A 17,523-nucleotide genomic window follows, 5' to 3' on the forward strand; every position below is an offset into this window, starting at 1 on the left:
TTAGTAGAGACGGGGTTTCACCGTGTTAGCCAGGATGGTCTTGATCTCCTGACCTCGTGATCCACCCGCCTCGGCCTCCCAAAGTGCTGGGATTACAGGCGTGAGCCACCGCACCTGGCCTAATTTCTCTATACTTTTTGATATGCTACACCCACTACTTTGATCAAAAGCCCAAACAAAATTTTAAAGTACAGTGCATAATTGTATACATGTGGCTGGGCGTGGTGGCTCATACCTGTAATTCCAGCACTTTGGGAGGCGGAAGCGGGCAGATCATGAGGTCAGGAGTTCAAGACCAGCCTGGCCAACATGGTGAAACCCCGTCTCTACTAAAAATACAAAAAATTAGTCAGGCATGGTGGCACCCGCCTGTAATCCCAGCTACTCGGGAGGCTGAGGCAGGAGAATAGCTTGAACCCAGGAGGCGGAGATTGCAGTGAGCCAAGATTCCGCCACTGCACTCTAGCCTGGGACAGAGCTAGACTCCATTTAAAAAAAATTTTAAAAAAAATTTAAAAAATTGTACACACATGTGATTTAAACAATAAAAATTTAAAAATGTATAGGGAAAAGACTATAAAGAAACATGTCAAAATGTTAACATTGGTTGCTTCTGGGTGGCGGACTCGTGGGTGGTTCCTTCTTCATAATTCCCTTTATTTTCAATATTTTCTAAATTTTCTACTGTGCTAACCAGAAAAATTTACTTTGACAGGAAAAATAAACCTGGAAATGATAGAAGAAAATAAAATTTAAAAATAGGCCTAAGTTTTCTTTTTTTTTTTTGAGATGGAGTCTCGCTCTGTTGCCCAGGCTGGAGTGCAGTGGCATGGTCTCGGCTCAGTGCAACCTCCGCTTTCCGAGGTTCAAGCAATTCTCGTGCCTCAGCCTCTCGAGTAGCTGGGACTAAACGCACATGCCACCACATGCAGCTGATTTTTGTATTTTTAGTAGAGATGGGGTTTTACCATGTTGGCCAGGCTGGTCTCAAACTCCTGACCTCAAGTGATCCACCCGCCTCAGCCTCCCAAAATGTTAGGATTAAAGGCATGAGCCACACTGCACCTAGCCAAATTTTTTTTTTTCTCCCCCCGAGACGGAGTTTCCCACTTGTTGCCCAGGCTGGAGTGCAATGGTGCAATCTCAGCTCACTGCAACCTTGGCCTCCTGGGTTCAAGCAATTTTCCTACCTCAGCCTCCCAACTAGCTGGGATTATAGGCGCCCGCCACCATTCCCGGCTGATTTTCTATTTTTAGTAGAAACGACGTTTCACCATGTCGGTCAGGCTGGTCCTGACCTCAGGTGTTCTGCCCGCCTTGACCTCCCAAAGTGCTGGGATTACAGGTGTGAGCCACCAGGCCCGGCCCCAATTTTTTTTTAAAAAGAAACATTTACTGATTAACTCACTAACATAACACTTCTGAGGAATGCCCTGCTACCCCTATGTCACCCCCTCGACCTCAAGCAAACACCAAAAAGTCTAAATAAGGCAGGGTGAGAAGAGCAAGCCCTTTATCTGCTGGGGAACCACAGGTACTGAAATCCCAATGACCTCTATGGCAGACTGTTGCAGTAATGGCCTTCAGTGTGCTCATGTATCCTCGTATGCATGACACTTTGCGATGTGACTTTGCAGTTCTCCTCTCAAAAGGTGCAATCTATTTCCCAACCATGGGATCAAGGCTTGGCCACGTAACTTGTTTTAGTCAATGGGACAACAGTAAATATGACTTAAGCAAAGGCTTGAAAAGTGCTTGCACATTGGGGCTTGTCCTCTCTTGCTGCTAGAAACCTTTCTGCCACCTTGTGGAAAAGCTTGGTAGACTAAAGACCATGTAGAGAGAAGCCTTGGCCATCTTAGATAGTAGGTCTTAGTAGGACTTAGATAGTAGGTCTGAGACACCTGAAGGAGAACTTTTGAGACCATTCAGCCCCAGGGAATCTGGCCTAGACTAGAAGAACAGCTCAGCCAACCTACAGAATTATGAAAAATTATTAACTGTTATTTTAAGCCACTAAGTTTTGGGCAGACTGTTAAGCAGCAAAAACTAACTGAAGGATGCATCCTCAGTGTGAATACTATCCAGCCAAGGAGACGAAGAAAATTCTTCCATTATCCTCTAAACTCCATGTTCAACTCAGTGGTCATTCTTCCCTCCTCAGAGATGGCCTCTCAGTATAGGTGATAATCTTGGGCCTTATAGAGCTCAACAGTCAGCAGAATTTCCCTCCTTGACAACAAAACTACCAGAGCACTGGGATGATGGTATCAGAACGTTCTCAGAAGCCTCAGACTGCTTGCTAAAATCTGTTCAAGGTCTTCCTTTCACCTCAAACCATATAATATCAAATGCAATATGCTCCATTACCTCTGATTTTATTGGACTAATTACATAAACTCTGTGTCTTATTAGTCATTTTAGCTCCAGAACCTAACACAGTGCCTGACACACAGCAGACACTCGACAAATGTTTGCTGAATAAACAAATGAATGACTGAATCAGGTCTTCTGATATTAAATATCCCACCTACCTTGTCGATTTTCTCCTGACCACCCCTACAGAGTTTAAAGGACAAAATACTAGATTACCTTTAGGACTCCATGGAGCATCATCTGAATTCTTCTTTTTCTTGGGTCGAGATTTCAAAGCAGGGTCATCATCATCAGACTCCAGTGAAGGATAGACTGCAGGGAGAAGGGAAAACAGGGTAAAATGAGATTTCATCCAAAGGGTGAAGATAGAATGACACCTACTCCAGCTCCTGCCCTTCCCCTACAAATGTACCTTTTACTTAATCCATACTCAACTCCAAGAGTCTCTGAATGTACCACATACATTTCATGCCCTTCTACTTTGCATCCTTGCAGCAAATGTCCTTCTCCTAGATTCACCTAATTCTGATTCATTCACCCAACATCCATTTAGTGAATAACTTCATGAGTTACTTTACTTACTCACCCTTCAAAATTCAGCTTTAGATTTACTTTCCACAAGAACTCTTCCCTCCCTCTCCTAATCATGATTGAGATGCCTCCTACTTGGCTCTCCATAGCATCCTGTGCATCCCTCTACTGAAGCTGTTATATGGTATTTAAGAGCTGTTTAGTAAATCTGTTGCCTCCAATTTACCATAAGGGCAGGAATATGTATTATTTATTTCAAATTAAGGGAGCCTACTAACACAGTGAAGCATAAGTTCTCAGTAACTGTTTACTAAGTGAATGAAGAAATAAACAGTACATACTTAATGCACACAAAGGGAACAAAAAGATCACCTGGGCTGAAAAAAACAAACAATCCCATCAAAAAGTGGGTGAAGGATATGAACAGACACTTCTCAAAAGAAGACATTTATCCAGCCAACAAACATATGAAAAAATACTCATCATCACTGGTCATTAGAGAAATGCAAATCGAAACCACAATGAGATACCATCTCAAGCCAGTTAGAATGGTGATCATTAAAAAGTCAGGAAACAACAGATGCTGGAGAGGATGTGGAGAAATAGGAATGCTTTTACACTGTTGGTGGGAGTGTAAATTAGTTCAACCACTGTGGAAGACAGTGTGGCAATTCCTCAGGGATCTAGAACGAGAAATACCATTTGACCCAGCAATCCCATTACTGGGTATATACCCAGAGGATTATAAATCATTCTACTAGAAAGACACATGCACACGTATGTTTATTGCAGCACTGTACACAATAGCAAAGACTTGGAACCAACCCAAATGCCCATCACTGATAGACTGGATAGAGAAAATGTGGCACACATATACCATGGAATACTTTGCAGCCATAAAAAGGATGAGTTCGTGTCCTTTGCAGGGACATGGATGAAGTTGGAAACCATCATTCTCAGCAAACTAACACAGGACAGAAAACCAAACACCACATATTCTCATTCATAAGTGAGAGTTGAACAATGAGAACACATGAAAATAGGGAGGGAAACATCACACACTGGGGCCTGTGAGGGGGAAGGGGGCTAGGGGAGGGATAGCTTTAGGAGAAATACCTAATGTAGATGACGGGTTGATGGGTGCAGCAAACCACTATGGCACATGTATACCTATGTAACAAACCTGCACGTTCTGCACATGTATCCCAGAAACGTATAATTTTAAAAAAGGAAAAATAAAAGAAAGTATGGTAGGTACACACAGCAGTTATTATGCAGCCTTAAAAAAAGGAAATCTATCACATACTACAACATGGATGAACATGGAAGATATTATGCTAAGAAAAAAAGGCCAGAACAAATGCTATACAATTCCACTCTTACAAAGTACCTAAAGGTGTCAAAATCATAGAAATAGAAAGTAGAGGTCGGGCGCAGTGGCTCATGCCTGTAATCCCTGCACTCTGGGAGGCTGAGGCAGGTGGATCACCTGAGGTCATGAGTTCGAGACCAGCCTGGCCAACATAATGAAACTCTGTCTCTATTAAAAATACAAAAAAGTAGCTGGGCGTGGTGGCGCGCACCTGTAATCCCAGCTACTCAGGAGGCTGACGCAGGAGAATCACTCGAACCTTGGAGGCGGAGGTTGCAGTGAGCCAAGATCGTGCCACTGCACTCCAGCCTGGGCAACAAGAGCAAAAACTCTGCCTCAAAAAAAAAAAAAAAAAAAAAAAAAAGAAAGAAAGTAGAAGGTGATGACCAATGGCTAGGGGGAGGAATTAGTGTTTAGGGGTATACAGTTTAAGTGTTGCAAGATGAAAAAGTTATAGAGATCTGTTGCACAACAATGTGAATATACTTAATAGTACTGAACTATACACTTTAAAATGATTAAGATGGTAAATTTGTCAAGTCTAACGGAGCTTAAAGGTAAATAATGGAAAAAAGATGATAAATTTAATGGTATGTGTTTTTACAAAAAAAATATGAACATGCACGTGCACGCGTGCACACACACACACACGCACACGCGTGCACACACACACACACGCACACACACACGAAGAGGGTGCAGGGAAGGAGGAGTGACACCACTAATAATGGAGTAATAGGGAGCTAAAATGATCTGTCCCTCCACTGAAACAACCATCAACCTGGCAAAAACTGTCAGAACAACTTTTATGGAACTCTGGAGTCCAATAAAAATCTCACAACAACAAGGGGTGATTAACAAAGAAAAAGGCTGCTAAATCATGTCTTTAAGAAACTCCAGATGCAGGTGGATCACTTGAGGTCAGGAGTTCAAGACCAGCCTCGCCAACATGGCAAAACCCTGTCTCTACTAAAAATACAAAAATTAGCCACGCATGGTAGCACATGCCTGTAATCCTAGCTACTCGGGAGGCTGAGGCACGAGACTTGCTTGAACCCGGGAGGTGGAGGTTGCAGTGAGCCAAGATTGTGCCACTGTACTCCTGCCTTCCAAACAAAGTTGTCAGGAAATCTCTATCAGAAAGTCTCAGCTTACTAATGAGGCTAAGGAATGGAGACTCAGTAACTGCACAATAAGGAATATAATCTTTGTAAAAAGTAGTTGGGAAAAGTCACTAAATAATAGATGACTGCAGTTCATAACAAGCAACAAAAGCAAACTGAGGAAGGAAAATTTGACTTCCAGAGTAAACCACATTATAATATTCAAAATTTCCAGTTTCCAACAAAAAAAACCATGAGGCATGCAACAAAAAGGGAAGTATGGCCCATTTACAGGGAAAAAAAAAAGAGAAACTGACAAAAACTGTCCCTAAGGAAGCTCTGACATTGTATTTACCATACAAAGACTAAATCAACTAGGCTGAAAGAGCAAAAGGAAAACCACTGACAAAGAACAAAAGGAAACCAGAAGAATGATGTCTTAACAAATAGAACAAAAAGCAGCAATAGAAAAATAACTGGAATACCTCTAACACATAAAAATTAAACATACTTTTAAATAAACATGGGTCAAAGAGGAGATCCCACAGGAAAACAGAAAATATTTCCATTAATAAAAGTGAAATTGCAACATAAAACTTGGGGGACGCAAAGAAAGTTCTGCTTAGAGGAAAATTTAAAGTACTAAATGTTTACATTAGAAATTAAAAATATCTCATGAGAAAGGAATCATTACAACTGATATCACAGAAATACAAAGGTAGAGACTACTATGAACAACTATACACCAACAAATTGGAAACTGGGAAGAAATGGATAAATTCTTGGACACATATAACCTACCATGCTTGAACCATGAAGAAACAGAAAACCTGAACAGACAAGAAGTAATGAGACTGAAGCAGTAATAAGAAGTCTTCCATCAAATAAATGCGCAGAACCTGATGGATTCACTGCTGAATTCTACCAAACATTAAAACAACAATTCTACCTTAACTCAAAAAACTGAAGAGGAGGGAATACTTCCACAAAACTCATTCTATGAGGCCAGCATTATCCTGATACCAAAACCAGAAAAAAATACAATTAAAACTACAGGCCTGGCCGGGCACGGTGGCTCACGCCTGTAATCCCAGCACTTTGGAAGGCCAAGGTGGGCAGATCACCTGAGGTCAGGAGTTCGAGATCAGTCTGGCCAATATGGTGAAACCCCATCTCTACTAAAAATACAAAAAATTAGCTGGGTGTGATGGTGGGCATCTGTAATCCCGGTTACTTGGAGGCTGAGGCAGGAGGATCGCTTGAACCCAGGAGGCGGAGGTTGCAGTGAGCCAAGATTGCACCACTGCACTCCAGCCTAGGTGAGAGAGCAAGACTCCATCTCAAAAAATAAAAATAAAAGAACTGATAAACAAATTTAGTAAAGATGGCTGGATGCAGTGGCTCATGCCTGTAATCCCAGCACTTTGGGAGGCTGAGACGGGCAGATAGCTTGAGCTCAGGAGTTTGAGACCAACCTGGGCAACATGGTAAACCCTCATCTCTACTAAAAATGCAAAAATTAGCTGGGTGTGGTGGCGGGCACCTGTAGTCCCAGCTACTTGGGTGGCTGAGGTGAAAGGACCACTTGAATCCGGGGGACAAAGGTTGCAGTGAGCTGAGATCATGCCACTGAACTCCAGCCTGGGTGACAGAACGAGACTCTGTCTCAAAAACAACAACAACAAAAAAAACACCTCAGTAAAGTTGCAGGATACAAAATCAACATACAAAAATCAGTAGCATTTACATGTGCTAACAGTGAATGATCTAAAAAAAAAACTAAAAAAAGCAATCCCCTTTACAATAGCTACAAAAAACTTAAAATACCCGGGAATAAATTTAACCAAATAATTGCAAGATCTCTACAAGGAAAACTACAAAACACTGATGAAAAAAATTGAAGGGGACACACAAAAAATGGAAAGATATCATATGCACATGTATTGGAAGAACTAATATTGCTAAAATGTCTATACTACCCAAAAACGATCTATAGATTCCATGCAATCCCTAACAAAATACCAATGACATTCTTCACAGAAATAGAAAAAGCAATCCTAAAATTCACATAAAACTGCAAAAGATGCCAAATAACTAAAGCAATACTGAGCAGTAAGAACAAAGCTGGAAGCCTCATACTACCTGATTTCAAATTATATTACAAAGCTACAGTAACCAAAACAGCATGGTACTGGCATTAAAACAGATACATGGGCCAACAGAACAGCATAGAGAATCCAGAAATAAATCCACCCACTTATAGCCCACTCACTTTCCACGAAGGCACCAAGAACATTCACTGGGGAAAGAACAGTCTCTTTAATAAATGGTGTCAGGAAAACCGAATACCCATACGCAAAAGAATGAAACTAGACCTTTATCTCTCGCCATATACAAAAAAATCAATTGAAAATGGATTAAAAGACTTAAATGTAAGACCTGAAACTGTGAAACTACTACAAGAAAATACTGGGGAAATGCTATAGGACATTGGTCTGGGCGAAGATTGTTTTGGAGTAAGAACTCAAAAGCACAGGCAACAAATGCAAAAATACACAAATATAATTACATTAAGCCAAAAAGCTTCTGTACAGCAAAGGAAACAATCAACAAAGTGCAGAGACAACCCACAGAATGGGAGAAAATATCTGCAAACTATCCATCTGACAAGGGATTAATAACTAAAATATATAAGGAACTCAAAAGCAAAAAACAAATAATCCAATTTAAAAATGGGCAAAATACCAGAACAGACATTTCTCAAAAAAAGACATAGAAATGGCCAACAGGAGCTCCTAAAGGAAGTACTTTAGTAAAAACACACTGAAGTATACAGACCAGTGACACTATGAAGCAACCATATAAACAAGTCTACAAAATAACCAGCTACCATCATGATGACAGGATTAAATTCACACGTAACAATATTAACCTTAAATGTAAATGGGCTAAATATGCCCCAATTAAAAGACACAGAATGGCAAGCTGGATAGAGTCAAGACCCATCAGTATGCTGTCTTCAGGAGACCCATCTTAAGTGCAGACACACATAAGCTCAAAACGAAGGGATGGAGGGAAATTTACCAAGCAAATGAAAAACAGAAAACAGCAGGGGTCACAATCCTAGTTTCTGACAAAACAGACTTTAAACCAACAAAGATCAAAAATGACAAAGAAGGGCATTACATAATGATAAAGGGTTCAATTCCACAAGAAGACCTAACTATCCTAAATATATATGTACCCAATATGGGAGCACCCAGATTCGTAAAGCAAGTTCGTAGAGACCTACAAAGAAACGTAGACTCCCACACAAAAATAGTGGGAGACTTTAATACCCCACTGACGATATTAGACAGACCATCTAGACAGAAAATTAACAAAGATATTCAGAACCTGAACTCAGCTCTGGATCAAGTGGACCTGATAGATATCTACAGAACCCTCCACCCAAAAAACAAAATATACATTCTTCTCATCACCACATGGCACTTTAAAATTGATCACATAATCGGAGGTAAAACACTCCTCAGCAAATGCAAAAGAACTGAAATCATAACAGTCTCTCAGACCACAGCACAATAAAATTAGAACTCAAAACTAAGAAATTCACTCAAAACCACACAACTACATGGAAACTGAACAACCTGCTCCTGAATGACTCCTGGGTAAATAATGAAATTAAGGCAGAAATCAAGAAGTTCTTTGAAACTAATGAGAACAAAGAGACAATGTATGAGAATCTCTGGGATGCAGCTAAACCAGTGTTAAGAAGGAAATTTATAGCACTAAATGCCCACATCAAGAAGCTAGAAAGATCTCAAAATTCACAACTAAAAGAACTAGAGAACCAAGAGCAAACAAATCCCAAAGCTAGCAGAAGACAAGAAATAACCAAGATCAGAGCTGAACTGAAGGAGACAGAGACACGAAAAACCCTTCAAAAAAACAAAAAATCAACAAATTCAGGAGCTTCTTTTTTGAAAAAATTAATAAAATAGATAGACCACTAGCTAGACCAATGAAGAATAAAAGAGAGAAAATCAAACAGACACAATCAGAAATGATAAGGGAGATATCACCACTGACTCCACAGAAATACAAACAACCATCAGAGAATACTATAAATACCTCTATGCACATAAACTAGAAAATCTAGAAGAAATGGATGAATTCTTGGACACATACACCCTCCGAAGAATGAACTAGGAAGGAACTGAATCCCTGAATAGACCAATAATGAGTTCAGAAATTGAGGCAGTAATAAATAGCCTACCAACCAAAAAAAGCCCAGGACCAGAGAGATTTATAGCCGAATTCCACTACAGGTACAAAGAAGAGCTGGTACCATTTCTACTGAAACTATTCCAAAAAATTGAAAAGAAGGGACTCCTCCCTAACTCATTTTATGAGGCCAGCATCATCCTGATACCAAAACCTGGCAGAGATACAACAAAAAAAGAAAACTTCGGCCGGCTGCGGTGGCTCACGCCTGTAATCCCAGCACTTTGGGAGGCCGAGGCGGGCAGACCACGAAGTCAAGAGATCAAGACCATCCTGGCCAACATGGTGAAACCCCGTCTCTACTAAAAATACAAAAATTAGCTGGGCATAGTGGTACGCACCTGTAGTTCCAGCTACTCGAGAGGCTGAGGCAAGAGAATCACTTGAACCCAGGAGGCGGAGGTTGCAGTGAGCAGAGATCACGTCACTGCACTTCAGCCTGGTGACAGGGCAAGACGCTGTCTCAAAAAAAAAAAAAAAAAAAGAAAAAGAAAAAGAAAACTTCAAGCCAACATCCCTGATGAACACTGATGCAAAAATCCTCAATAAAATATGAGCAAACTGAATCCAGCAGCACATCTAAAAGCTTATCCACCACCATCAGGTTGGCTTCATCCCTGGGATGCAAAGTTGGTTCAACATATGCAAATCAATAAATGTAATTCATCACATAAACAGAACTAAAGTCAAAAACATGATTATCTCAATAGATGCAGAAAATATCTTTGATAAAATTCAACATCCCTTCATGTTAAAAACTCTCAATTATCTAGGTACTGAAGGAACATACCTCAAAATAATAAGAGCCATATATGAAAAACCCACAGCCAGTATCATACTAAATGGGCAAAAGATGGAAGCATTCCCCTTGAAAACTGGCACAAGACAAGAATGCCCCCTCTCGCCACTCCTATTCAACATAGCATTGGAAGTTCTGGCCATGGCAACCAGGCAAGAGAAAGAAATAAAGGGTATTCAAACAGGGAGAGAGGAAGTAACATTATCTTTGTTTTCAGATGACATGATCCTATATATAGAAAACCCCATCATCTCAGCCCAAAAGCTTCTTCAGCTGATAAGCAACTTCAGCAAAGTCTCAGGATACAAAATCAATGTGCAAAAATCACAAGCATTTCTTTACACCAACAACAGACAAGCAGACAGCCATATCATGAATGAACTCCCATTCACAATTGCTACAGAAAGAATGTAATACCTATGAATACACATAACAAGGGAACGAAGGACCTCTTCGAGGAGAACTACAAACCACTGCTCAAGGAAATGAGAGAGGACACCAACAAATGGAAAAATTCCCATGCTCCTGGACAGAAAGAATCAATATCGTGAAAATGGCCATGCTGCCCAAAGTAATTTACAGATTCAATGCTATTCCCATTAAACCACTATTGACATTCTTCACAGAATTAGAAGAAACTACTTGAAAATTCATATTGAATGAAAAAAGAGCCCAAATAGCCAGGACAATCCGAAGCAAAAAGAATTAAAGCTGGAGGCATCACGCTACCCGACTTCATACCACAAGGCTACAGTAACCAAAACAGCATGCAACTGGTACAAAGACAGACACATAGACCAATGAACAGAATAGAGAACCCAGAAGTTAGACCACACACCTACAAACATCTAATCTTCGACAAACCTGACAAAAACAAGCAATAGAGAAAGGATTCTCTATTTAATAAGTGGTGCTGGGGAGAACCAGGTAGCCATATGCAGAAAATTAAAACTGGATCCCTTCCTTATACCATATACAAGAATTAACGCAAGATGAATGAAGGACCTAAATGTAAAACCCCAAACTATAAAAACCCTAGAAGAAAATCTAGGCAATACCATTCAGGACATAGGCACAGGCAAAGATTTTATGACAAAAATGCCAAAAGCAATTGCAACAAAACTAAAAATTGACAAATGGGATCTAATTAAATTAAAGAGCTTCTGCACATCAAAAGAAACTATCATCAGAGGGAACAGACAACCTACAGAATGGGAGAAAATTTTTGCAATATATCCATCTGGCAAAGGTATAATATCCAGAGTCTAAGAGGAACTTACACAAATTTATAAGAAAACAACCCCACTAAAAAGAAGACATTCGGCCGGGCGCGGTGGCTCACACCTGTAATCTCAGCACTTTGGGAGGCTGAGGCGGGCGGATCACGAGGTCAGGAGATCGAGACCATCCTGGCTAACATGGTGAAACCCAGTCTCTACTAAAAATACAAAAAAATTAGCCGGGCGTGGTGGCAGGCGCCTGTAGTCCCAGTCCCAGCTACTCGGGAGGCTGAGGCAGAAGAATGGCATGAACCTGGGAGGCGGAGCTTGCAGTGAGTCGAGATTGTGCCACTGCACTCCAGCCTGGGCGACAGAGTGAGACACCATCTCAAAAAAAAAAAAAGAAGAAGAAGAAGACATTCATGCGGCCATCATATGAAAAAAAGCTCAACATCACTGTTCATTAGAGAAATGCAAATCAAAACCACAATGAGACACTATCTCACACCAGCAGAATGGCAATTAAAAACTCAAAAAACAACAGATGCTGGTGAGGTTGCAGAGAAAAGGGAACGCTTTTACACTGTTGGTGAGAGTGTAAATTAGTTCAAGCATTGTGGAAGACAGCATGGTGATTCCTCAAAGATCTAGAGGCAGAACTACCATTTGACCCAGTAATCCTATTACTGGATATATACCCAAAGGAATATAAATAATTCTATTATAAAGATACGTGCACATGTATGTTCACTGCAGCAGTATTCACAATAGCAAGGACATGGAATCAACCAAAATGCCCATCAATGATAGACTGGATAAAGAAAAGCTGGTACATATACAGCATGGCATACTATGCAGTCATAAAAAGGAACGACATCAAGTCCACTGCAGGGACATGGATGGAGCTGGAAGCTGTTATTCTCAGCAAACTAACACAAGAACAGAAAACTAAATACCCCATGTTCTCACTTGTAAGTGGGAGCTGAACGACGAGAACACATGGACACATGGGAGGCGGGGAACAACATATACTAGGGCCTGTCAGTGGTGGGGAAGGAGAGTACAAGGAAGAACAGCTAATGGATGCTGGGCTTAATACCTAGGTGATAGGTTGGTCTGTGCAGTAAACCACCATGGCACACGTTTACCTATGTAACAAACCTGCACATCCTGCACATGTACCCCAGAACTTAAAATAAAAGTTGGAAAAAAAATGTCCAACAGGTATATGGGGAAAATGTCCAATATCACTCATCATCAGGGAAATAGAAATCAAAACTGCAATGAGAAATCATCTCACCTCAGTTAGAATGGCTATTATCCAAAAGACAAAAAGTAACAAAAGCTGGAGAGGATTTGTTACTCTTCAGCATTTGGAGAAAGAGGAACATTCATACACTGTTGATGGGAATATAAGGTAGTACAACTATCATAGAAAACAGTATGGAGGTGTCTCGAAAAAGTAAAAATAGAACTACCATATGATCCAGCAATTTGACTGCTGGGCATATCCAAAAGGAAAGACATCAGTATATCAAAGAGATATCTGCATTCCCATGTTCACTGCAATACTATTCACAATAGCCAAGATATGGAATCAACCTAAGTGTCCATCAATGGACAAATGAGTAAAATTAAGAAATGTGGTATATATAAACAATGGAATATTATTTAGCCATTAAAACAAATGAAATCCTGTCACTTGCAGTAAAATGAATGAAAATGGAGGTCATTATATTAAGTGAAATAAGCCAGGAATAGGCAGACAAATATCGCATGTTCTCACTCATATGTGAGAGCTAAAAAAGTGGATCTCACAGAGGTGGAGAGTAGAATGGTGGTTACCAGAGGCTGGGAAAGGAAGCGGGGGATGAAAAATAGTTGGTTAATGGGTACAAAAATACAGTTAGATAGAAGGAATAAATTCTAGCATTCAATAGTACAGTCAGAAAATTACAGTTAGTAATTTACTGCATATTTCAAAACAGCTAGAAGAGAATTATAATGTTTCTGACACAAAAATAAAGGTTTGATGATAGATATATCACTAAGCCTAACTTCATCATTACACATTGCATATATGTATCAAAATATCACATGTACCCACAAAATATACACAATATGCTGTTAATATATCAACTTTATAAAATACCAAAATAAAAAAAAAAGGCTGGGCATGGTGGCTCACACCTTTAGTCCCAGTACTTCGGGAGGCCAAGGAGGGCGATCACTTGAGGTCAGGAGCTCGAGACCAGCCTGGTGAAATCCCACCTCTATTAAAAATGCAAAAATTAGCTGGGCGTGGTGGCGCCTGACTGTAATCCCAGCTACTCGGGAGGCTGAGGCAGGAGAACCACTTGAACCTGGGAGGTGGAGGTTGGAGCGAGCGGAGACTGCGCCACAGCACTCCAGCCTGGGTGACAGACCAAGACTCTGTCTCAAAAAAAAAAAAAAAAAAAAAAAAAAAGAATAAAAATAGCAAAAAAAGAAACGAAAAAGGTCTCAAATAAATAATCTAAACGATCATCTCTGAAATTAGAAAAAGAATAAAATAAAACTACAGCAATCTTAACTACATTAAGAGCGGAATGTAACTGACAAAACATAGAAAATGAAACCAAAAATATTGAAAAGATCCATTAAATTGACACAATAAGGCCTGGCTCACACTTGTAATCTCAGCACTTTGGGAGGTCCAGAAGAGATGATCACTTGAGGTCAGGAGTTTGACACAAGGCTATGCAACACAGTGAGACCCCCATCTCCATAAAAATAAAAAATCAGTCAGTGGCATGCACCTGTAGCCCTAAAAACACTTTTTAAGTTAAAAAAAAAAAAAAAGACAAAGTGCCAGCAAGAATGGCAAAGGAAAAAAAAAGAGAAGAAACAATTTACCAATATCAAGAATGAGAAGGGAAAAGGGGGATATCACTAAAGACCCCATAGACATTTAAAGAATAATAGGGGAATTCTACAAACAACTCTATGCCCATAAATTCTGTAAGTTATATGAAATGGACCAATTCCTTGAAAGATACAAACTATAAAAACTCACCCAAACTCTTTCCCCTCTTTTCACTACTGCACTTGGCTAGTCTTAAAAAATAAATAAATAAAAAATAAATAAATAACTCACCTAAAATCAAACAGATAACCTGAAAATTCTATATCTACTAAAGAAAATAAATCCAGGCTGGGTGTGGTGGCTCATGCCAATAATCCCAGCACTTTGGGAGGCCAAGGTGGGTGGATTACTTAAGGTCAGGAGTTCAAGACCAGCCTGGCCAACATGGTGAAACCTCATCTCTACTAGAAAAAAAAAAATTAGCTGGGGAATGGTGGCACGCACCTATAGTCTCAGCTACTCAGGAGGCTGAGGCATGAGAATCACTTGAACCCAGGAGGCAGAGGTTGCAGTGAGCCGAGATCGTGCCACTGCACTCCAGCCTGGGTGACAGAGCAAGACTGGCTCAAAAAAACAAAGAAAAGAAAACAAAAAGAAAAATTCATAGTTAAATCCTTAACAAGAAATCTTAATAACGCATTCAAAATGTCTGTTTAATGACACTTCAAAAAAGAGGATATATGAATGGCGAACACACAGAAAGTTGTTTATTATCATTAGCCATTAGATGAATCACTAAATGAGATATCACTACATACTTATTAGGATGATTAAAATAACTATATTGACAAAACCAAGTGCTGATGAGTATGTAGAGCAACTGGAATTCCACATATTGCTAGTGGAAATGTAAAACAACCATTCTGGGAAACAGTTCAGTAGCTTTTTTCTTTTTTTCTGAGACAGAGTCTCGCTCTGTTGCCTGGGCTGGAGTGCAGTGGTGCGATCTCGGCTCACTGCAAGCTCCGACTCCTGGGTTCACGCCATTCTCCTGCCTCAGCCTCCCGAGTAGCTGGGACTACAGGCGCCCGACACCACGCCTGGCTAATTTTTTGTGTTTTTAGTAGAGACGGGGTTTCACCGTGTTAGCCAGGATGGTCTCAATCTCCTGACCTCGTGATCCGCCCACCTCGGCCTCCCAAAGTGCTGGGATTACAGGCGTGAGCCACTGCGCCCGGCATTTTTTTTTTTTTTTTTGAGATGGAGTCTCACTCTGTCCCCCCAGGCTGGAGTGCAGTGGTGCAATCTCGGTTCACTGCAACCTCCACCTCCCAGGTTGAAGCAATTCTTCTGCCTCAGCCTCCTGAGTAGCTGGGACTACAGGCACATGCCACCACACCTGGCTAAATTTTTTGTATTTTTAGTAGAGACAGGGTTTGACCATATTGGCCAGGCTGGTCTCGAACTCCTGACCTCGTGATGTGCCCGCCTTGGCCTCCCAAAGTGCTGGGATTACAGGCGCGAGCCACCACACCCAGCCAGTGGTTTCCTGTAAAGTTAAAACACCCACTGCCCATACCGCCCAGGAATCCCATTCCTAGGTATTTACCCTAGAAAAATGAAAACTCATATTCACACAAGAACCTATACCTGAATGTTCACAGCAGCTCTATTTGTAATCACCCCAAAGTGGAAACAACTGAAATGACCTTCAATGGGTATAATCCATACAATGGAATATTACTCAGCAATAAAAAAGAACAAGCTTTTGATATGCAACAACATGAATGAATATTAAAGCCATTATGGTGGGCCGGGTGCAGTGGCTTATGCCTGTAATCCCAGCACTTTGGGAGGCTGAGGCGGGCGGATCACGAGGTCAGGAGATCGAGACCAGTCTGGCCAACATAGTGAAACCCCGTCTCTACTAAAAATACAAAAAATTAGCTAGGTGTGGTGGTGTGCACCTTTAATCCCAGCTACTCAGGAGGCTGAGGCAGGAGATTCACGTGAATCCGGAAGGCAGAGGTTGCAGTGAGCCAAGATCACGCCATTGCCCTCCAGCCCAGGCGACAGTGCGAGGCCCCATCTCAAAAAAAAAAAAAAAAAAAAAAAGGCATTATGGTAAGCAAAAGATACCAGTCTCAAAATATTACATACTGCATAATTCCATTTATATGACATTCTGGCAAAGGCAAAAACCACAGTGACAGAGAGCAGATCAGTGGTTGCTCGGGAGTAGAGGGAAGGCATGACTACAAAGGGGGTAGTAACACAAAGGAGGTTAGGGAGTGATCAAAGGGCTCTGTATCCTGATTAGGGTGGCTGGAAGAATATAAACATGTGTATACCAAGAGAGTCAATTTTACTTCATGTTAATTTAAAAAATAAAATTTCAGGCCAGGCACGGTGGGTCACGCCTATAATCCCAGCACTTTGGGAGGCTGAGGCGGGTGGATCACCTGAGGTCAGGAGTTTGAGACCAGCCTGGCCAATATGTTGAAGTCCTGTCTCAACTAAAAATACACAAAATTAGCCAGGCGTGGTGGCGTACACCTGTAATCCCAGCTACTTAGGAGGCTGAGGCAGAAGAATCGCTTGAACCGGGGAGGCGGAGGTTGCAGTGAGCCGAGATTGCACCACTGCACCCCAGCCTGGGTGACAGAGCGAGACTCTGTCTCAAAAATAAATAAATAAAATAAAAATAAAATTTAAAAAACGCTTTACCAAAAAGCAGATTGAAAATACATCAACAGAGCTTTCAACTCAAGATGTTGAATACAGAAAAATTAAAAAGAGAATAAAATATCAAACACTAGAGATGATCAATAAAGCCAAAAAACTAGTTTTTGAAAAGACTAGCAATCAAATAAACTAGATGAACTATTGTTAAACACCACAACCAAGTACAAGTACAGCTAATCTCAAGAAAATATCGATTCAAAATTAGTAATTTTATTAATGTCATTCACTGTATTAACAAATTAACATAG

General features: G+C 40.6%; 1 protein-coding gene across 3 annotated transcripts in view; it reads right to left on the reverse strand.

Annotated features, from left to right (window-relative positions):
• Positions 1-17,523, reverse strand: part of PHF8 (PHD finger protein 8) — a 108,797-nt gene that overhangs the window by 26,144 nt on the left and 65,130 nt on the right. For all 3 annotated transcript variants that reach the window (XM_055106831.2, XM_063601737.1, XM_055106830.2), the window contains one exon: positions 2,593-2,688. In XM_055106831.2, coding sequence (XP_054962806.1) covers positions 2,593-2,688 — 96 coding nt within the window. The remainder of the gene's footprint in view (positions 1-2,592; positions 2,689-17,523) is intronic.

The sequence above is a fragment of the Pan paniscus genome, chromosome X, assembly GCF_029289425.2.
Source record: "Pan paniscus chromosome X, NHGRI_mPanPan1-v2.0_pri, whole genome shotgun sequence".
Taxonomy (NCBI): Eukaryota; Metazoa; Chordata; class Mammalia; order Primates; family Hominidae; genus Pan; species Pan paniscus.